General features: G+C 37.5%; 1 protein-coding gene and 1 non-coding gene across 2 annotated transcripts; both read left to right on the top strand.

Moving 5' to 3' along the window:
* The first annotated feature begins 12,084 nt into the window (after positions 1 to 12,084).
* On the top strand, positions 12,085 to 12,191 carry LOC111822927 (U6 spliceosomal RNA). The gene has a single exon (XR_002826007.1). It is a non-coding gene; the product is annotated as a U6 spliceosomal RNA (small nuclear RNA).
* Positions 12,192 to 17,171: 4,980 nt separating this feature from the next.
* On the top strand, positions 17,172 to 18,170 carry LOC101345332 (olfactory receptor 10AG1-like). The gene has a single exon (XM_004389214.3). It carries the CDS (start codon positions 17,172 to 17,174, stop codon positions 18,168 to 18,170), a length of 999 nt encoding a protein of 332 aa, XP_004389271.3.
* The last annotated feature ends 5,309 nt before the right edge of the window (positions 18,171 to 23,479 follow it).

The following is a 23,479-nucleotide window of genomic DNA, read 5'->3' as shown; positions in this document are numbered from 1 at the left end:
CTCTCTGATCAGAACACCATAAAGCTATAAATCAATAACAAGAAGAGCATTGGAAAAAAATAATCCAATATAAGAAACTGAATAACACCTTGCTAAAAACAACTGGGTAATAGAAGAAATACATGAGGGAATAAAAAAATTCATAGAATTAAATGAGAATGGAAAACCATCATACCAAAATCTTTAGGAGACTACAAAGGCAGTGCTAAGAGATCAATTTATAGCCATAAATACACACATCAAAAAAGGACAACAGCCCAGAATGATTGGCCTACAACTCAAACTAATAGAAGGAGAAGAACAAAAGAAGCCCACATTCATCATAAGTAAGGAAATAATAAAGATTACAGTAGAAATACATAAAATAGAAAATTAACAGAAAGAGTAAACCAGACCAATACTTGGTTCTTTGAAAAGATAAACAAAATTGACACACTTGGCCAAAGTGATAAAAGAAAAAGCAGGAGAGGAAGCAAATAACCCAAATAAGAAATGATATGGAGGATATTACAACAGACCAAACTGAAACAAAAAGGATCATAACAGAATACTATGCACAACCATACTCCCAAAAATTTGAGATCTAGAGGAAATGACCACCACATGTCTGTCACTTTGTCGTACTGTGCTGGCTTGCATGTTGCTGTGAAACTGGAAGCTCTGCCACCTGTATTTCAAATACCAGCATGATTACTCCTGGTGGACAGGGTTCAGCAGAGTTTCCATACTGAGAGACACAAAGAAGAAGGACCTGGAAGTCCACTTCTGAAAAAATTGGCTAGTGAAAACATTAAGAATATCAGCAAAACATTGTCTGATACAGTGCTGAAAGATGAGCCCCTCAGGTTGGAAGGTACTCAAAAAATGACAAGAAGAGCTGCTTCCTCAAAGTAAAGTTAACATTAATGACACTTTAATGACACGAATGGAGTCAAGCTTTAGGGACCTTCATTTACTGATGTGGCACAACTCAAAATGAAAAGAAACAGGAGCAAACATCCATTAATAATCAGAACGTGGAATGTAAGAAGTATGAATCTAGGAAAATTGAGAGTCAATGAAATGGAATGCATAAAGATCAGTATCCTAGAAATTAGCGGGCTGAAGTGGACTGGTTTTGGCCATTTTGAATTGGACAATATCATGATCTACTATGCCAGGAAAGACAAATTGAAAAGGAATGGAGTGCATTTATCATCAAAAAGAACATTTCAAAATCCATCCTGAAGCACAAAGCTGTAAGTGATAGGGTAACATCCATATGCCTACAAGGAAGACCAATTAATATGATTGCTATTTAAATTTATGCACCAACCACTAATGCTAAGATGAGGAAATTGAAGATATTTATCAACTTCTGCAGTCTGAAACTGATCAAACATGCAATCAAGATAATCACTTCTGATTGTAATATGAAAGTTGGAAAAGAAGAAGAGTTAGTAGTTGGAAAACATGGTCTTGGTGACAGAAATGATGCAGGAGACTTCATGGTAGAATTTGCAAGACCAAAGACTTATTGCTTGCAAATATCTTTTTTCAATAACATAAATGGTGACTATGCACCTGGACCTCAGTTGATGGAATACATAGGAATTAAATCATCCACATCTGTGGAAAGAGAAGATGGAGAAGCTCAATATCATCAGCCAGATAAAGGCCAGGGGTGAATGTGGAACAGACCAATTGCTCATGTGCAAGTTGAAGTTGAAGCTGAAGAAAATTCAAACAAGAACACGAGAAACAAAATACAGTATAGCCCACCTGAATTTAGAGACTATCTCAAGAACAGATTTAATGCGTTGAACACTAATGAAGAAGACCAGAGAAATTCTGGAATGGTATCAAGGACATAATACATGAAGAAAGCAAAAGGCCATTAAAAAGGCAGGAAAGAGAGAAAAGATCAAAATGGACATCAGAAGAGACTGTGAAACTTGCTCTTGAGCATAGAATAGCTAAAGTGAATGGAAAAAATGATGAAGTAAAAGAGTTGAACAGATTTCAAAAGGTGGCTCCAGAAGACAAGGTAAAGTAGTATAATGAAATGTGCAAAGACCTGGAGTTAGAAAACCAGAAGGGAGGAACAAACGTGTTATTTCTCAAACTGAAAGAACTGAAGAAAAAATTGGAGGTCTCACACTACTTGATTTCAGAACCTATTATACTGCCAAGGTAGTCAAAACAGCTTGGTACTGGTACAACGACAGACACATATACTGATGAAATGGAATAGAGAATCCAGACATAAATTCATCCACCTATGGTCAGCTGATCTTTGACAAAGGACCAAAGTCCATTAAGTGGAGAAAAGACAATATTTTTAACAAATGATGCTGGCAAAAATGGATGTCCATCTGTAAAAAATAAAACAGGACTTGTGCCTCACACCATATACAATTAACTTTAAATGAATACAGGACCTAAATATAAAACCTAAAATGATAAAGATCATGGAATTAAAAACAGGAACAATGCTAGGGGTCCTATTACATGGTGTAAATACAATACAAACCATAATTAACAATGCACAAACACCAGAAGATAAACTAGGTACCTGGGACCCCCTAAAAATTAAATATTTATGCTCATCAAAAGACTTCACCAAAAGAGTTAAAAGGCAACCTACATACTAGGGGGAGGGAGAATGGCTTTGACATGTCTGACAAGGGCCTAAACTCTAAACTCTATAGAATACTTCAACACTTCAACACTGAAAAGACAAATAATCCAATTAAAATATAGGCAAAGGATATGAACAGACACTTCACCAAAGAAGATATTCAGGTGGGGAAATTCTTGTGATCAGTAGCCATTAGGGAAATTCAAGTCAAAACTTCAGTGAGATACCATCTCACCCTGATATTACTGGCACTAATTAAAAAAGAAAAGAAAAGAAAGAAAATTACATATGTTGGAGAAGTTGTGAAAGGTTTGGAACTCTTACACACTGCTGTTGGCAATGTAAAATGGTACAACAACTATGGTAAACTATATGGCACTTCCTTAAAAAGCAAGAAACAGAAATACCTATGATCCAGCAATCCTACTCAGATGCACACCCATGCACACCCATGTTCACTGCAGCAAGTGGACAAAAATCCAAGAAGACTTATCAATTGTGTTTTAAAAAAAATCACATTAAGTGTGAGAAGTCAGACTGAATTAGCAAAAAACCAAACAAACAAAAATGCTTGATTATAGACTTTAACGAAAATAATGAGACTTTTCATTTCAAGAAATAAATGGCAGTCAAGAGTGGACCCAGGTGAATTGGAAAAGGAAGCTAATACAGTATTGCTGGCTACCTTTGGGAAAAAAAAAAAAAAAGAATGCATTCCAAATTCAAAATAGATATGGAATGTTGAAGGAGGAAATAACTCCCAGTTAATTGCATATTTTCAAAAAAGCTAACAAGTACCACAAACAGGCGAGGTTACAGTGATTAATAAGAGCAGAAAGATGTGTTGATAGGGAGGCAACTAATGGTAAGGTTTACAAATACCTGAGGATAGACTATTCTCTTTTCAAGTTAAAGGCACAGAAACCTGATCTCTACAACAGTCATACGTTATGAAGATCGTTAGCATTAGAATCAGGCAATTTTAACTCTAGAAATAAATTATGTGGAACGTTGCTTGCAATAAACTAACTATATACAGAGTTACTAAAAACCACATAAACCCCAAACTAAATATATCCTCAACTTTACTTTTTTTCATTCAGAATCCCTAATACCTGTAATCACTGAACTACCACACTATGAAAGGGGTTATGGACACAGAGGAACCAGAGAGGACAGGGGCAGCAGCCATTAATGCTATGACTAAAACAACTTTTGCAAAATTTACTAAATGTGCAACTATGCAGATACTATGGCACCTCCCGGGTACCTTGGAAGGGACTTGGGCAAGCAAGGTACCTTGAAGTTTAAGATCTATTACCGTCGTAGTAAATCTCCCTCAAACCATACATCTTACCGACGTTTAGTATAAACAAATGCAACTATAAACCTTAGTTAAATGAGCAAACTATCGAAAAGAATCAACATAAACATATTATCATGAATTGAATTATGTCCCCCCAAAAATGTGTGTATCAATTTGGCTGGGCCAAGATTCCCAGTATTGTGTGGTTGTCCTCCGTTTTGTGATTGTAATTTTATGTTAAAGAGGATTACTGTGGGATTGTATAACACTCTTTCTAAGGTTACTTCCCTCAGCCAGTGTAAAGGGAGTTTCCCTAAGGTGTGGCCTGTACTACCTTTTATCTTACAAGAGATAAAAGGAAAGGGAAGCAAGCAGAGAATTGGGAACATCATACCACCAAGAAAGCAGTGCTGGGAGCAGAGCACTCCCTTTGGACCCGAGGTTCCTGCGCTGAGAGTCTCCCAGACAAAAGGAAGACTGATGACAAGGACCTTTCTCCAGAGCCGACAGAGAAAGCCTTCTTCTCCAGCCTATGCGTTAAATTTGGACTTGTAGCCTACTGGACCGTGAGGTAAGAAATTTCTCTTTGTTAAAGGCATCTACTTGTGGTATTTCTGCTACAGCAGCACTAGATGACTAAGACACAAATCAACAAAAAATAAACCCATGCTGTGCCAAATTGTGTAATCCAGTGTTGGTTACAACCTTGTCTCTCACTCCACATGCAATGTGACATTGACACTGCTTTGTTAAGAAACATGATTGATGACTCTTCCCCTGGCCTCTCAGTGGACTTCTGATTCCCTTTTTTAAGGCTGGAATGCAACAGAAGCAACTTTTCATGACTTCCCTTCCAAGAGTATGCCAGAAAGGCAATAGAGGTTCCACCCTGTGTGCTGAGACACTTGTATCTATAGTCCTGAGCTGCTGTATATTATGTTCCAACTTCCCCAGGCTACCATACTGGTTTGAATTCTAGTTACATGGAGAGACCATGTTCAGTCTCTTTTGTCAACATGCAACAGCCATCCTACTATCATGTGAGTGAAGAAATCTTCAGACGGTGCCAGTCCTCAGTAATCAAGTTATTCTCAACCTTCAGGTCTTCCTAGCTGGCATTCCAATGTCTAGCAAAGATAAGCCCCTCCAACTGTGATTCAATTCCTAACCCATAGAATCTATTAGCACAATAAAATGGTTGTTCTGAACTTCTAACTTTTGGAGTAATTTGATGTGCAGCCATAGTAGCTGAACCGCAAACCAGTAACTCCATCTGGTGTTCAGATGAAAATGGTCTCTCTTTTTTTGCTATCTTGTTGAAAAAAAAAAAAAAGTTAAATTGAGTAAGTTTATACAAGTCATAATTGAATGTTATAATTTAATAAAATTTTAAGATTATTTTGAAAATGCTCAACTTTTACCTTATTGGCAGACTTTATAATTTTCTACTTAATGCTTGCACAAATACATGACCCCAAAACAAGCTGAAACTAGTGTATTAAAAATGTCATGCTTAGGGAAATAACCTGAAATAAATTGACTTAATAAACATATAAGAATTGTGTATAATTTAAATACTACTTATATCTTTATTTTTTATATTAGAGAAATGATGAGACTCAGTGCTTTGGGTTAATAAAAATTGATGTGTTTACTTTCAAATTTAAAAAATCCCACTGAAAGACTAATACAGTCATGCATTGTCTAACATCCATGATATATTCTGTGAAATAGGACGCTATGTGATATGGATGTGGTGTGAACATCATATTAAATAGAGGCAGAACCCAGAAAATGAACGAGTTCCATTCCTCAGTCAGTCTTTAAGTCCAATTTGTATGTAAGTCAGAACAGTTAGTTACGGTTCGTATGAAAACGTCAATTAATCAAATGTTTGTCTTAGCATATAGAATAGAGTGTACCTTTATGGGAATAAAAATATTAAAGAAACACTTCCAGATACATTTAAACATCTTTATCATGATGTTGTTATTAGGTACCATTGAGTAGCTTCTGATTCATAGCAACCCTATGTACAACAGAATGAAACACTGCCCAGCACTTAACCATCCTCACAATCGTTGCTGTGCTTGAGCCCATCGTTGTAGCCACTGTGTCAATACATCTCATTAAGGATCTTCCTCTCTTTCCCTGACCCTCTGCTTTACCAAGCAAGTTGTCCTTCTCCAGGGAATGATCTCTCCTGATAACATGTCCAAAGTAAGTAAGGCGAAGTCTTGCCATCCTGGCTTCTAAGGAACGTTCTGGCTATACTTCTTCCAAAACAGATTTGTTCGTTCTTCTGGCTGTCCATGGTATATTCAATATTCATCGCCAACACCATAATTTAAGGCAACAATCCTTCACTGATCTTCTTTATTCATTGTACAGTGTTCGTATGCATATGAGGCAATTGAAAATACCATGGCCGTCTCGATCCTCAAGGTGAAATCTTTGCTTTTTAACACTTTAAAGGGGTCTTTTGCAGCAGATTTGCCCAGTACAATGAGTCTTTTGATTTCTTGACTGCTACTTCCACGGGTGTTGATTGTGGATCCAAGTAAAATGAAATCCTGGACAACTTCAATCTTTTCTCCGTTTATCATGCTGCTGCTTATTGGTCCACTTGTGAGGATTTTTGTTTGCTTTATGTTGAGCTGTAATGTATACTGAAGGCTGTGGTCTTTGATCTTCATCAGTATGTGCTTCAAGTCCTCTTCACTTTCAGCAAGCAAGGTTGTATCATCTGCATATCTAAGGTTATTAATGAGTCTTCCTCCAATTCTGATGTTCCATTCTTATTCATATAGTCCAGGTTCTCGGATTATTTGCTCAGCATACAGGTTGAATAAGTATGGTGAAAGGATACAACCCTGATGCACACCTTCCCTGACTTTAAACCACGCAATACCCCCTTGTTCTGTTAGAACGACTGCCTCTTGATCTATGTACAGTTTCCTCATGAGCACAATTAAGTGTTCTGGAATTCTCATTCTTCGATAAGTTACCCATAATTTCTTATGATCCACACAGTCGAATGCCTTTGCATAATCAATAAAACACAGGTAAATATCTTTCTAGTAGTCTCTGCTTTCAGCCGGCATCCATCTGAAATCAGCAATGATATCCCTAGTTCCACCTTCTCTTCTGAATCCAGCTTGAATTTCTGGCAGTTTCCTGTTGAAATACTGCTGCAGCCGCTTTTGAATCATCTTCAGCAAAATTTTACTTGTGGGTAATATTACTGATATTGCTGGATAATTTCCACATTTGGATGGATCACATTTCTTTGGAATAGACATAAATATGGATCTCTTCCAGTGGGTTGTCTTCCAAATTTCTCGACATACACGAGTAAGCACTTCCAGCACTGCTTCCATTTGTTGAAACAACTCAATTGGTATTCCGTCAATTCCTGGAGCTTTGTTTTCTGCCAGTGTTTTCAGTGCAGCTTCGACTTCTTCCTTCAGTATCATGAGTTCCTGATCATATGCTATCTCCTGAAATGGTTGAACACCAACCAGTTGTTTTTGTTATAATGACTGTTTATTCCTTCCACCTTCTTTTAATGCTTCCTGTGTCATTTAATGTTTTCCCCATAGAATCCTTCAGTATTGCAACTCGAGGCTTGAGTTTTTTTGTCAGTTCTTTCAGCTTGAGAAATGCCGAGTGTGTTCTTCACTTTTGGTTTTCTAACTCCAGTTCTTTGCACAAGTCCTTATAATACTTTACTTTGTCTTCTCCAGCCACCCTTTGAAATCTTCTGTTCAGCTCTTTTGCTTCATAATTTCTTCCTTTTGCTTTAGCTACTCGATGTTCAAGAGCATGTTTCAGAGTCTCTTCTGACATCCATTTTGGTCTTTTCTTTCTTTTCTGTCTTTTTAATGATCTCTTGATGTCTTCATGTATGATGTCCTTGATGTCATTCCACAACTCATCTGGTCTGCAGTCATTAGTGTCAACGCATCAAATCTATTCTTGAGACTGTCTCTAAATTCAGGTGAGATATGCTCAAGGTCATACTTTGACTCTGGTGGACTTGTTCTAATTTTCTCCAGTTTCAACTTGAACTTGCCTAAGAGCAATTAATGATCTGTTCCACAGTTGGCTCCTGGCCTTATTCTGACTGATGATATTGAGTTTTTCCATCTTCTCTTTCCACAGATGTAATCAGTTTGATTCCTATGTATTCCATCTGCCCAGGTCCATGTGTATTGTTATTGTTTATGTTGGTGAAAAAAGGTATTTGCAATGAATAAGTGGTCGGTCTTGCAAAATTCTATCACGCGATCTCCGGCATTGTTTCTGTCACCAAGGTCATATTTTCCAACTACCAATCCTTCTTTGTCTCCAAACTTTCGCATTCCAACCACCAGTAATTATCAATGCATCCTGAATGCAGGTTTGATCAATTTCAGACTGTAGAAGTTGGTAAAAATCTTCAATTTCTTCATCTTTGGCCTTAGTGGTTGGGGCATAAATTTGAACAAGTCGTATTAACTGGTTTTCCTTGTAGGCATATGGATATTATCTTATCACTGACAGCATTGTATTTCAGGATAGATCCTGAAATGTTCTTTTTGATGATGAATGGAATGCCATTCCTCTTCAAGTTGTCATTCCTGGCATAGTAGACCATATGATTGCTGGATTCAAAATAGCCAGCAGCAATCCATTTCAGCTCACTAATGCCTAGGATATCGATGTTTATGCCTTCCATTTCATTTTTGACGATTTCCAATTTTCCTAGATCCGTACTTCGTATGATCCACATTCCGATTATTAATGGATGTTTACAGCTGTTTCTTCTCATTTTGAGTTCTGCCACATCAACAAATGAAGGTCTCAAAAGCTTGACTCCATCCACATCATTAAGGGTGACTCTACTTTGAAGAGGTAGCTCTTCCCCAGTCGTCTTTTGAGTACCTTGTAACCTGAGGGGATCATCTTCTGGCACTATATTAAACAATATCCTGAAACTATTCATAACATTTTCAGAGTTTAATTCTTTTCAGAAGGAGACAGTTGGGCCCTTCTTCCTAGTCTGTCTTCATCTTGAAACTCAGCTGAAACATGTCCACCATGGGTGACCCTGCTGGTATTTTAATACCAGCGGCATATCTTCCAACATCACAGCAAAAACTAAGCCCCCACAGTACTAAAAATTAACATCACAGAGGTTAAGATTTACAACACAGAGTATAATCATATCAGATCACAAAATGGTGGAGAACCACACAACACTGTGCATCAAGGCCTAGCCAAGTTGATACACATTTTGGGGGGACACAATTCTATCAATAACATTCTCTACCTTTGACCTCCAAAATAAATGTTCTTGCCACATGTAAAACACATTGACCCTATTATAACATAGCAAAAGGTTTAAATCAACTCCAAGTCTAAATTCCACCCTGGGGCTAAATACCTCTTTATTTTTAGAACCTAGAATAAAATTTAGCTGCTTCCAAAGTACAATGGTGGAGCAGGCACAATATAGACATTTCCATTACAAGTGGAGAAATTGGATGGAAAGTAGAGTAACAGGCACCAAGCAAGTTGGCTCTGTTCTCTGAGACCATTTGGACAATGGCCCTATCGTTTAGACTCTGGATGATGGCCATACTCTCCATATTCTGAGTGGATGCCCCTCAGACCTGGGCTTCAGCTCTGCCTTCCAGGCCCACTGGAATGACAACTCAGCTCCCTCACTTGTGGGCAGCCCCATTCTCTTAGTCCATCTGATTGGCCACTCCACCCCCTCGACCCCTGAAGACCCTGTTCTTCTACCCTTTGGGCATGGATGCCCTGCCTCCTCATCTTCGGACACTAGATCTGGCCCCGTCCTGCTGGCATCCTGAAAGTCAGCCCCACGCTCCGGAAAAGAGTTGGTGAAAATCTGACTGTGAAACCTAGGAGGCTGTGGTCCCACCTATTGAAATCCCAGAGGCCATGGCTCTACCCTTTGGAACCCAGGCAGCTCTGCTTCCTGTGTCCCTTGTCTCTTCAGCTTCTCTTTCCTGCTTCCTTGGCTTCTCGGCACCTCTTGCCTCTTCTGCTGGCCTGGCATCTGCCTTGCTCGGGCAAGTGTTCCAAAGTTTTTAGCTCTACCAATAAGTGCCTGGAGGCACCTCACTCTGCTAGGAAGCCGCTTGCAAAAGACAGTCAACTCTCACTCTGTGGGTCGGCTCCTGCACTGTCTTGCACTGGTTTTCTAGTTCTGCTGCTGCTTTTTGCTATCTGCATCGTCTCCAGTGTTACGTCCCTTCTTACTTCCTTCTGAATCCTCACCAGAATTGTCTTGGATGTCCATAATTCCACCAACAGTCTCTTCAAGACAACCTAGATTTTTACTACTAGGCACTATAAAATTCTTTCAGCCGCTACCCATTGCTCAATTCCAAAATCACTTCCACATTGTAGGTATGTGTTAGAGCAGCACCCTACTCTCCTGGTACCAAATTCTGTCTTAGTTATCTAGAGCTGCTAACAGCAGAAATACCACAAGTTGATTCAGGCTTTAACAAACAGGAATTTATTCTCTCACAGTTTAGGAGGCTAAAAGTCCAAATTCATGGCACCAGTTCCAGGGAAAGTCTTTCTCTCTCCGTTGGCTCTGGGGGAAACTCTTTGTCATCAATCTTCCTTTGGGTCTAGGAGTTTTTCATAGCAGTGACCCTGGGTCTAAAGGACATGCTGTGCTCCTGGCACCTCTTTTTTGTTGGTATAAGATCTCTTTCCTCTCCGCTTCATTCTGTCTTTTATATCTCAAAAGAGAATGACTCAACATACAAACTAATCCTATAGATTAGTCCTGCTTCTTTAACATAACCTCCTCTAATCCTGCCTCATTAACATCATAGAAGTTAGGATTTACAACACATTGGATAAACATATCAGATCACAAAATGGTAGAAAACCATACAATACTGGGAATCATGGCCTAACCAAGTTGATACACATTTTTTGAGAACACAATTCAATCTATAACACACAGTACCAGAAACAAATATGCCCAAGAAACCTATTAAAACACATGAATATGTACTAAGAATAATTATTCTTGTTAAGACAATTTTCACGTTTAAACTTTAATGTAAATGTCATACATTATATGTTATTTTTATTTCTTAGTATGCTATTATGTTTTTGAAACTAGTATTTAAATGTAATAATATAATTAAAAAGTCTCAGTTAGTGAGAAACTATTTTATTCTGTAAACCTTCATCTAAAGTGAGAATAATAGCAGCTCAACTGGAAGAACGTAATCAATATCACTCAATTGTGCACATAGAAATTTTTGAAATGGTCTATCTTTGGCTATGTATATTTTCACCAAGAAAAGAAAAAAGATCCTCCAAGGTCGAGAAGGGAGAATGTCGACATGTCGTGGGGTTGTTAACCAATGTCATAAAACCATATGTGTACTGACCGTTTAATGAGAAACTATTGGTTCTGTAAAGCTTCATCTACAGTAGAATAAATTTTTTTTTAAATAAATAAGTAAATAAACTAATAACATAAAAAAAAGTCTCAGAACTGTCTAGGTTTGAACAATAAATAGATTATGTTGATGACCCTACTGATGCTTACTATCTCAGAGAGCTACTAGTTGGCCAGCTTTAAGTTGAAACAGAGAAGTATGGGTACTAGAGATTTAAGAACGCTATTTTTGGGAAATTTTGTCACAAATACTTTCTTAAATAGACGACGAGTCTTCTAAATTTCTGAAGAAGTTGTACTGCCAAAGAAACTTCATGCTCAGAATTTAAAAGACAGTAGCTTTTTCCTCTGCAAAACAATTCAAGGTCCTCAAGCTTGCTTCACCAAGAAGTGTGAGGCAAAATCTGGGCAGCATCCAATAAGGGTCTAATTATTGAACTTCTATTTAGATGAGAAAAAGAAGACAAAAAAGATAGTTGAACGAAGATCCAAAAAGAAAAATCGACACAGTCCTCCACAACCAAGCAAGTGACCTTAAGAATCTGCCCAATTGATCAGTGACTGCTGCAGATCTCCCAAGCAAAAGGGGAGGGTGCTTCAACATACTCTACCCTGGATTCACTACATTATACTGAATGTGCAGTGCCATACAAATTACCTTATTTCTTCATTGGTCCATAGATCTGAAGGATCCCATTAAAACTTAATGTAGGGGTGCTAGCTTCAGCAGCACATATACTAAAATTGCAAAGACACAAAGAAGATTAACATGGCCCCTGCTCAAGGATGACATGAAAAATTTTGAAGCATTCTGTATTTTTTTAGACTGGACTATAAGACATAAAATTATACTCGTGAAGAGTGTGCTTCTTAGATCAAGTAGATACATGAGACTAAATGGGCAGCTCCTGTCTGGAGGCGAGATGAGAGGGCAGAAAGGGACAGGAGCTGGTTGAATGGACGCTGGAAGCCTAGGGTGAAAAGAAGCAGTGTGTTGTCACATTATAGAGGGAACAACTACGGTCACAAAGCAATGTGTATATAAATTTTTGTATGAGAAACTAACTTGAGCTGTAAACTTTCACTTAAAGCACATTTTAAAAAAACTTAACATAGAGAATGATGTAACAATCCAAGATCGTAGACTTTGCACAGACTGAACACTACAGGACTAGGGAAATAGCTTCAATATGTGAGAGAAAAAGTGAAACACCTAGTTAGTGACCAAAAACAAAAACTGTGGCAGAGTCTGACTAGATGTTCTCCAAATATATTTCCTTTCCTTGAATATCCAATTAAACAATATCCCCTAGCTCCCTCTTATCTAGGTTGTGCCATGTTATTAGTTTCTAGACTGGCATGTGGGTAAAAGTGACACATCTATTGTGTATCAAGGCTCTTAAGAGTTACTTTGTTTCCTTATTCTATGTCTTTAATTCTGCTTGGCTGAATGCTGAAGATCCAGTATGGGACTACATGGAACACCTCATCACCACCACTGTTGTCTTTGGTTATTCTGACTCATAGCGACCCTACAGAACAGAGTAGAACTGCCTCATAGGGTTTCCAAGGCTGTAATCTTTACGGAAGAAGACTGTCTCATCTTTTGCCCACACAAGGAACACCTAGAGAACAAAAAGTGGAATTGCAGGCTGGAAAGAAACAGATTTTTGATTCATTCATCACAAATTTTGCTGTCATATGAAGTTAATTATTTATTGTGTTATTCCTTTGATGTATCTGAGGTATAGTTTTAGAAATAAGATCGGGGTAAAATACAGCTTAAGGACATTCAATCTTTCCCAGCCTGTATGTATCTGACAAGTGTGAGGCAAATTAAGAAGGCAATTGTCATTTGCAGATATACGTAAAGGAAGCTCAACGTGGGAATTTCAAATCAGCCATGAGAAACAGTGCAGAGAACCAACATATGAAAGGCATCCTATAGTAAACAGAAAAACCTATCAGTTGCTGTGAGTCCATTCCGACTCATGGCAACCCCATGTGTGTCAGAGTAGAACTGTGCTCCATAGGGTTTTCAGTGCTATTTTATCAGGAGTAGATCACCAGGCTTTTCTTCCTAGAGGCCTCTGAGTGGACTTTAACCTCCAACCTTTTGGTTAACAGCTGAATGTCTTAACCATTTGCACCACCAAGGGGCTCCATAGTAAAGAGTAGTAATACTGAAATACACAAAAGGAATGCAGCCTCAGACATGCTATTGAAGAGTTATAGAACCTCCAAGAAGGAAAAAACAAATTTAATTACAAATAGAAGTGGATATTGGGCTTCTGATTTCATGCCTAAGTATTTCATCTCCATCCACACTTGGAGGAAACTGAGATGGGGGAAGATCATGAGAAGAAAGCTGTTTGTTTTGTTGTTGTTGTTGTTGTTTGTTTGTTTTTCTGTCTGAAGTCATACCGTTGAAAATGTTTATTTTTGAGGTGACATGTCACTTTGAATCAGCCAGATACCTTCCATGATGTCTGACTGGCCATCCTAACATTATTAAAACCATCTATTTTCGCCAGCAGAAATGCTTTTATTTTCACGAAAGTTAACCTAGAACACAGAGTCCACTTCTAAAAGGGAATCACAGGGTAGTCTTCGGTGGTAGTGGGGCACCATCTAGTTCTTCTGGTCTCAGGCTGGTGGCATCTCTGGTTCATGTGGTCCTTTAGTCCTTGGTGCTAGTATTTGCCTAGTGTCTTTGTTTTTCTTCATACTCCTTTGCTCAGGGTGGGATGGGACCAATAGATGTATCTTACATGGCCAGTTGCAGGCTTTTAAGACCCCAGACACTACTCACCAAAATGGGATGTAGAACATTTTCTTTATAAACCTTGTTTTGCCAATTGACCTAGATGTTCCCCAAGACTATAGTCTGACAGGGATCACAACAGAGATTCCTGGACAGAGCAGGAGAAAAATGTAGAACAGAATTTAAATTCACATAAGAAGATCAGACTTACTGGTCTAAGAGAGACTGGAGGAACACCGAAACTATGCCCCCAAATGCTCTGCTAATCCAGAGCTGAAACCATTCCTGAAGCCCACTTTTCAGACAAAGGTTAGACAGGCCTATAAAACAAAAAATAACACACATGAGGAAGCTGCTTCTTAGTTCAAGCAAATATACGAGACCAAATGGGCAGCTTGTGTCCAAAGGCAGGAAGAGCAGGCAGAAATGGACAGGAGCTAAAGAAAAAGATGCTGGGAACCCTAGTTGGAAAAGGGAAGCGTGCTCTCACTTTGTGGGGATTGTAACCACTGTCACAAAACAGTGTGTGTATAAATTTTTCAACGAGAAATTACCTTGAGCTGTAAACTTTCCCCTGTAGCACAAATAAAACAAAGAAAGAAAGAAAGAAAAAAAGGGAGTCTCAGCACCCATTACAGTGAACAGACCAAGTGTAGCATGTTCATGTGACAAAACATACGACATATTTTCCTAAAGATCCATCTGGATGAAATATGGTAGTTAGAGTAAGGAAGTCCAGTTCCAATCAGTTATCAAGGGTCTGTAACGCAATAGCTAGACAGATTAACTTTTTCCATGAAAGCAATGCTAGAGAGTAAGTGTTACTACTCCTCCATGCACTCTCTCTATATCCAGGAAAACATGTTTGTTTGGCCTTTATGCCACGAAGGGGTTACAGAAAAGGTCAGATCTATTCAGAGAAAATTGTTTTGAAAAATAAGCCAGACTGATTGCCACCCAGAAGCATTCTGCTAGAATTTAGGTCAGTACACAAGAGACACTTTCCCCAGGGTGAGTGCAACTCTTTCCTTTTTAAAAGCACTTAGTGTTTGAAAGAAAACGAAGGCTAGTATAGAATCTGAGTGGCTTCCAGAGACAAAAAAAGGTGAAAATCTTAAGAAGAGTATATGTTAACAATAGTCCTGGACTCTCCTAGGCAGCTTTATGCAATCTTTAAAGGTAAGCTGTTATTATATTGTTGGGCTATTTTATCTAAGGATATTTTTAAATTTGAAGATTAAGATACAACTAATAAAACAGAAAACACATGAAATTCTGCAAAAAAAACTGTATTTGAAAATGGGTTACCCACTTAAGGTAATACATGCAGCCCTCTAACCTTCCTAATTATAGATTAAATACAATTAGATGCATGGCAAATGATCATAACAGTATTTATAGTTTTTAATAAAATACACCCACTCCTCATTTATCGATTTGGTTAAGTTCTAAATACCAGGTGGTGAAGTAAAAATTGGCATTATGCAAAAATGGAGGATTTTTTTTTCCTGTTTTCAGACCATCTATTTGCCTGATTTTTTCAGTTAGAAAATATGATCATAAAAATAATAAAAGCTAAAACTTACTGAGGTGCTCATCCCTGTGAGGCTTGATGCTGCCTGTGAATCTGCCTAGAGGCCACGGCCAAGGAGGAGGGCAGGCCCCTCGCTGCAATTGACATGGAGCCACCCCTGGCGGGAAGGCGTGGCGGTCTCGGGGCAGGGAGGTCTAGCTCCCCGAGGCTGCTCGGGGACCCTCCTGTAGGGAGGGCTGCTCCATTGCATTTGTCACCACGCTCACCACCTCATTAGTGCACAAAGGGTCGGATAGTAGTTTTTTTACTTTTGTCATCAATGACGAATAGTGGATAATTAGAAGTCAAAGAGTGAGGAGTGGGTGTAATTCATTCATGGTCATTTCGGTAACTAGTACTAATAGAAATAAGGAAACGAGTGAAATATTTGTCTGGTCACCTTTACGTTGAAAGTCAATAAGTTAAAATCATCAGCTGATTGGAATAAAAGGAGGGGTAGGGTGTAGTAGATTTGAGGAAAGAAGCAAATACATGTATCATTGTTTTGAAAAGTTGAGAGTAAATATTAAATAAGTATAATGTGAATAGTGAGGTAGTGTCCAGTGATTGCTTAATAACTGAAGACAGTAATATAGAGTGAAGCAACAGAGTTATGTTTCTCTAAGGTCTCGTTCACATGCTCTGTCCTCATGCAGGGCCAGAGTAAACAATAATTGGGTTTAATCAAAGTTGTGTTTTTATAAAACACAATTACTACAAAGGGGAGAAGAGAGAGGGAGTTAGATTTGGTTGCAAGGAAATGATATGTCAATGGAACATAGAATCTTATGTGGGTAAGGAGCAAAATACCAAAAAAATTCATTGTGAAGAGTGGGTCGTATTTCTTGACTGAATTGAAAGTAACTTAACATTTATCATAAACTAAATAGGTATGTTAAAAGGCAATGTTATTAAATAGCATCCTTAGCTTAATTTTTTTTTTTTTTATTTTGTAAGCGATGTAAGAGATACAGAAAATAGAACACTAATAACACACACATTTATTCCCACAGAAACAAAGGATTGGTTTAAGAAAACTGAGTCTAACAATATAAATGGGAAGTCTTAAAAATAATTTTGAATGAAGAGTTCAGTAAAAAAGTTAAAGACAAATTTTGACTTCAGAGAAGTCGGATTAGGGATATCTACCCAGAAAAAAAATTCATCAACTAAGACTAAGCAGTAGAAAATGACCTACTCTTATTGGGGTAAACTAATCAGAGAACTTTCCGGCAAAATAAGCTCTAACTAACAAAGTAAACTTCTAAATATATACAGTAACATTACAGTCAAAGTTTAATAGAATATACCAGGATTTTATTTGTGGAATTGATTTTACTAGCATATCAGTTCATTACTGAAGTTTTAAATCACATTCCCTAGAAATGGAGCATTGTGATGTTGGGATTCATTTAACAGACATGTAGCTCTATCCATGCACCTATCCAATTAACAGAAGTGAAAATGCTTTTCAAAACTGTGAATGAATTAACCATCTTGAATTTACCATATCCAAGAATGGAAAGCAAATTAAATTCAGAAGAATCACATAATACTACAATTATGGAGTTTGCTCTCGTGGGGTTTTCTGATATACCTAATCTCCAGTGGATTCTCTTTGGGATATTCTTCGTCATATATCTGATTATTTTGTTGGGCAATAGCATCATAATACTGATAACAAGAATTGATTCTACTCTCCAGAACCCCATGTATTTTTTCCTCGGGAATTTTTCCTTCTTGGAAATATGTTATGTAACAACCACAGTCCCAAGAATGCTCAGGGACATTTGGACCCAGAAAGGAAATATATCTTTTTTGGCCTGTGCTGCACAAACGTGTTTTGTTTTTATATTTGGAGGTGCAGAGTGTTTGCTCCTGACAGCGATGGCCTATGACCGCTATGTGGCCATTTGTAACCCTCTGAACTATCCTCTAGTCATGAACCACAAAGTCTGTATCCAGCTAGTGGCTGGCTCCTGGATCAGTGGAATTCCAGTCGAAATTGGACAAATGTGGCAGATTTTCTCTCTGTCCTTTTGTGGGTCTAACAGAATTAATAATTTCTTCTGTGACATCCCCCAAATACTCAAACTCACTTGTGGAGAAACATTAGTGAATCAGATGGTGGTCTATATATTTACTGTGTTGTTTTTAATGGTTCCATTTCTGTTGATCGTTGCCTCCTATGGCAAAATTATCTCCAATATTCTGAAATTGTCCTCAGCCAAAGGGAGGGCCAAAGCCTTCTCCACCTGTTCTTCTCACCTGACAGTTGTAGTCTTATTCTATGGAACAGCTGCTATCAATTATTTACAGCCCAAATCAAATAAATCTGAAAGATTGGGGAAGTTGCTTTCTCTTTTCTACACAGTTTTGACACCAGTGATGAATCCTGTTATATATACTCTGAGGAACAAAGATGTCTTCATGGCACTGAAGAAATTACTACCTAATTATTAACATAAGGTAACGACTTGAAATAACAGAAACAATTTGCTTATGTTTTTGTCATGTAGATACAACAGGAAAAATCTTCTGGTTTTGTTTTTACATTCCTAAATAGAAATAATCAATGTTGTGCTAACAATCTCACATTATGTCAAGGGACCTTTGTTTTATAAAATTAACTACTTTTGTGCAATGATACCACAAATTAACTGAAGTTCAAAAATCTAATCTTGAAGATCAATCTTTCCTCTGACTGTGGAAAGTGAGGTAAGAGATTGAATAGTACAATGAAAGATAATTGAATGTGTTGTTTAATCAGGAATTAGGGACATGTTCTGTGATAATTTTTTTTCTTGTATTTCACTTACCTTCAGATGCATTTGCTGTCTTTCTCTGCCCCCTTGGTTGGATTCAGCCAATGAGCAACACCAACAGTAGCTAAGATGGTGGAAGCTGGGGAGAATTTGGAGTTTTCTCTGTGTATTTTCTCGGCTTCTATACCTTGTCTCTGTCCGTGTCCCTTAAAGACTATGTATACTGCAGGGTGTACACACATCTATGGTCCCACTTCCCACCATTCTCTGATAACATTATTTCTTCCCTTTTTATCTTCAGACCTTTGTTTTGTAATATCTACCTATACTTGCAAGGATCTGATAGTCTCCCTATAATCTAAGCATAACCATGTTAATAGCCGATTCAGTAAGGTTCTTTAATTTAAATAATCAGGAATAAATTCTATATCCTGGCAGGTCTCCACTAGTTCATCATTCTTCCATTCTATTCTTGCATAACTTTTGGACAGTGATTTAGCATTTTTTTCTTTGAGGAAAAAAAATATATTAACGCTTTTACTCTATAAACTGATTCAACAACAACTCTTCTTAAAGAAGCAACAATACCTGTAGAAAAATGATATCATAAATACACATTTGCTGAGGAATATTAACACATAATTTATAGTGAAAAAACAAAATTGGAAGCAAATAGAATTAGAGATTGTATTAAGGCACTGGCATACATCTATACCATAAAACTACAGAGCACATATAAGAAGATTTTAGAATAGCTGTTGTGAAGAAAGTTCAAGTACGGACTGACATGTAAAAGAAATTAAAATTTAGTTAGAAAACATTACCCCATATTTGTAAAACTCTGAAAGATAAAGCCTTAAAACACCAACTTCTTGCCAATGAGTCAATTCTGACTCATAGTGACCCTATAGGACAGAGTAGAACAGCACCACAGGTTTTCCAAGGCTGTAATTTTTACTGGAGAAACTTCCACATCTTTCTCCTGTGGAGCTGCTGGTGGGTTAAACCACCATCCTCTCAGATAGCAGCTGAGTGCTTAATCACTGCACCAACAGGGCTCCCAGTAATGAAAGATAGCAACCTATAATTCCATTCAACTATTTATATGCACGTCAGTAGTGGATATGCATGCGTATGGATATGAGCAGTATTTGGATGGGTGTGGATTAGAAGGAAATATTGGCTTATTCATAGTGGCAGGAGTTCAGATAATTTCTGATTTATTTTTTATATTTTTTCTGTTTAGTTTGGATTTACTGAATTAAGAAGGTAATTGGTATATCAGAGGAAACAATAATTAATATTCATTCTGAAAATAACATAAGAAAATATTTGCATTTCTTTCTTCTTGCCAGTAGATGTAAGAATCTAGCATCTAGGAGATAAACTTCAATATCAACCAAGGTGTCTTTGATTTGTGAAAGAAACATAAATGTGTTGTGTGGGTGTGTCTGTGTGTTTATCATCTAAAAAGGCTGAAAATATCTCTATGGTCATTCCTTGAAAAACAAATAAAAGGCATATAATAATAGAACCAGAGATGGACAAATTTGAGATTACAAGAATGAACATAAAAATAAACAACTATCAGTGAGCTTGAATGATGAAAAATACACAATCTTTAAAACAAAAAAGAAAAGAAAGAGAAAATGTCAAACATGTTGAATTAATGAAGAATTTATCAGTATCCAGCAAATAAAAAAAGACACAAATATAAACTGAAAATTTATAACAATACTAACATGATTTTTCAGTAGTTGTCAAATCAAGAAGTTAAAAACTTTAAAAATAATTTTATGATTTTCAGAGATCATGTAAGTGGTGTACATAGAAACTGGACATATATCTATTTTCCAGTCCCAATCAAATATTTATAAAAAAATTGTTAATACACTCTCTGGCAAAGATAATTTCAACATATTCCAAAAACAACAAAGTAAAAATAAATTAGCAAAAGATTATACACTGGAGGTGGAGCTAATATGGCACCCTAGACAGATGCATTATGTCATCACTCTGCAGCAAAGACCAGAAAAACTAAGTAAAACAGATAGAAACATCAATCCTGGAACTGTAAGCATCAAATGAAGGGATAAAGAACTGAATCAAATAGTGAATGGAAGAAGAAACTGAAAGGAAACAGAGAATGAACAGAGATACTTAATAGAGATCCCCACCAAATAACACAGCATAGTGTCACCATCTTGGAGCACAGCCATTAATGGCCAGGGACAGGAAGTATGGGAAAGCAACTTCACAGTGCTCCCAACAGGAGTCAGAGCACCCGGTAACCAGAGAAACTTACTTTCCCTCCCCTCACCCTTCTGCCCCATATGCCACTCCCACACCTTCCCAAAGGGCCATGTGGCGCCACTGGGCTAGAGTGCTACTGTCCCACCATCACCCCAGTTCTGCCCTGACCCACACATGGGCTCCCAATGCACCATTTTGTTTTTCTTTCTTTTTTTTTCCCCATTCTTCTTTTTCTTTCTCCCTCCCACCTAGCCCCATACACCACTATGCTCCTTTCCTGCTGACCCCCAGGTCTGATCCCCCACCCTCCAGCTAACTTTTTTTAATTTCTCATTTCTTTTTTCTCCCTGCAAAGTTCTGTATGCCACTCCCCCTTTCCATTAGATCTCACCATGCTGCTGGGGCTAGAATGTCCCTGGATCAGGCCCACTGCCACAGCAGGGCCTACACTGACCCACCCCTTCTGCTACTTGACTAACTGCTGAACAGTGGGAAGCGAGTCCACTTCACCTCCTGTCTGACACCCTAGCCTATCTGTCAAGGGTCTGTGAATGCTCCCAAACCTATGGACCTACATCAGGAGGTAGACAGCACATGCCCAGTACACCCTCAGCCAACTTGCCAAACCAGGGTACTGTGAAATGAACTCACCCTGCCTGCTGCTGCCATGCCTGCCCAGTCCAGGTGGTGAGAGCTATCATGCCCACAGACAAGCAAGCAGTAAAGCACACCCGGCCCACCTGCTCTGACATATCAAAACAAAACAAAGAAGCAGGGTGAAACAAATGAACATACAATCAATCAGTAAATAAAAGAATACCTTAATGTCTTCAAGACAGCTGACAATATCAAGACATATAAAAAAGCAAGACATGATGGCTCCAGCAAAGGACCAAAATAAAGAATCAGACAATCTTCTGGTACAAGAAAAGGCAGTGGAACTACCTGATATAGAATTCAAAAGATTAATATTTAGAGCTCTCCAAGAGACTAGGAATGAGAACAAAGAAAACACAGACAGAACTAAGGATAAAATAGTCAAATTTAAGGAAAACACAGATAAAAGCAACAAAAACATTGCCAAATTCCAAGAAAACAAAGACAAAGGAATAGAAGAATTCAAGAAAAAAAAATGGAAAAATTTCAAAATAAATAAACAATTAGAAATCATACAAAAACAGCAAATAGAATCCCAAAAGATAAACAACAAATTTCAGAAATGGAGAAATTTATAGAAGGTTTTAGAAGCAAATTTGAAACAACAGAAGACAGAATCCACAAGATTGAAGACAAATTCATGGACACCACTTTGTTTGAGAAAAAATCAGAGAAAAGAATGATGAAAAATGAAGAAAACCTAAGAATTATGTGCGACACAATCAGAAGCAAAAATCTGCACGTGATTAGAATTTCAGACCAAGGGAAGAAAATGGAAAACACAGAGGAAATTGTTGAAGATACGCTGGCAGAAAACTTCTGAAACATCATGAAAGATGAAAAGCTGACCATCTGAGAAGCTGAATGATCCCCATATAGGATCGACCACAAAAGAAAGTCACTAAGACATATCATAATCACACTTGCCAAAACCAAGAAAAAGAAAGGCTCCTGAGAGCAGCTCAAGAAAAACAAAAAGTCACTTATGAAGTGGAAACAATAAGACTAAGCTCTGATTCCTTGGCAGAAACTATGCAGGCAAGAATGCAAAGGGATGATATATATAAAACTTTGAAAGAAAGAAAAAAAGCTGCCAACCAAGAATAATATATCCTGCAAAACTCTCTCAAATAAAATACGATAGCAAAATTAGGACATTTCCAGATAAACAGAAATTAAGGGAATCTATAAACACCAAACAAAAATTACAAGAAACATTAAAGGGAGTTCTTCTGTTAGAGAACCAACATCAGACAACAACCAGATACTAGGGCACAGGACAGCATCTGGCCAGATACCGATCTAGGTAAAGAACACTCAATAATAAAACAAAGCCAAAAAAACTTAAAAGACGGAAACAGAGACATCAATCTATAAACGATGACAACATGGAAACAATAAAAGGGGAAGTAAATGGTAGTGGTATAAATCTTTCAAGTGGACAGGAATTTATGGCAATACCTAGAAAAAAATGACTGGTTCAAACTTAGGAAGATAAGAGTAAATTTCAAGGTAACCTTAAAAAAGTTAGCAAACTTGCTCATCAGAATAAAAAAGAAGAAAAACACGAAGTCTCAGTAAATACAAAATCTATAGCAAAAGAAAAGACAACACACAAACAAAAGCAACTCTACACTGAAAGTAAGAGGAACAAAGAAAATGTGAGCACCACAAAAAAAGCACAATAGAACAGCAATAAACTCATACCTAGCAATAACCACACTGAATTTAAATGGCTTAAATATAACTGAAAAGAGACAGAGAGTGGTAGAAAGGAGAAAAAAGCACAACCCATCAATATGCTATCTAAAAGAGACACATCTTAGACACCAAAACATAAATATATTAAAAATCAAAGGATGGAAAAAAATATATATCAAGAAAACAGTAACCAAAATAAATAAATAAATAAAAGGGCAGGAGTGGCAATACTAATCTCAGATAAAATAGACTTTAATGCAAAAATCTACCACAAAAAACAAGGCAGAATATCATATAATGATTAAAGGGACAATCCACCAAGAAGACATAACCTTAATAATTATCTATGCACCCAATGACAGGGCTCCAAAATACATACAACAAACTCTCATAGCA

This window comes from Trichechus manatus, unplaced genomic scaffold, assembly GCF_000243295.1.
Source record: "Trichechus manatus latirostris isolate Lorelei unplaced genomic scaffold, TriManLat1.0 scaffold00236, whole genome shotgun sequence".
Classification (NCBI taxonomy): Eukaryota; Metazoa; Chordata; class Mammalia; order Sirenia; family Trichechidae; genus Trichechus; species Trichechus manatus.
The sequence above is the reverse complement of the archived record's forward strand: the minus strand, read 5'-3'. Positions and strand labels throughout refer to the sequence as shown.

Bases quoted from the DNA above. Each gene is read 5' to 3' on its own strand.
- LOC101345332 (XM_004389214.3), top strand. From the start codon at position 17,172: ATGCTTTTCAAAACTGTGAATGAATTAACCATCTTGAATTTACCATAT.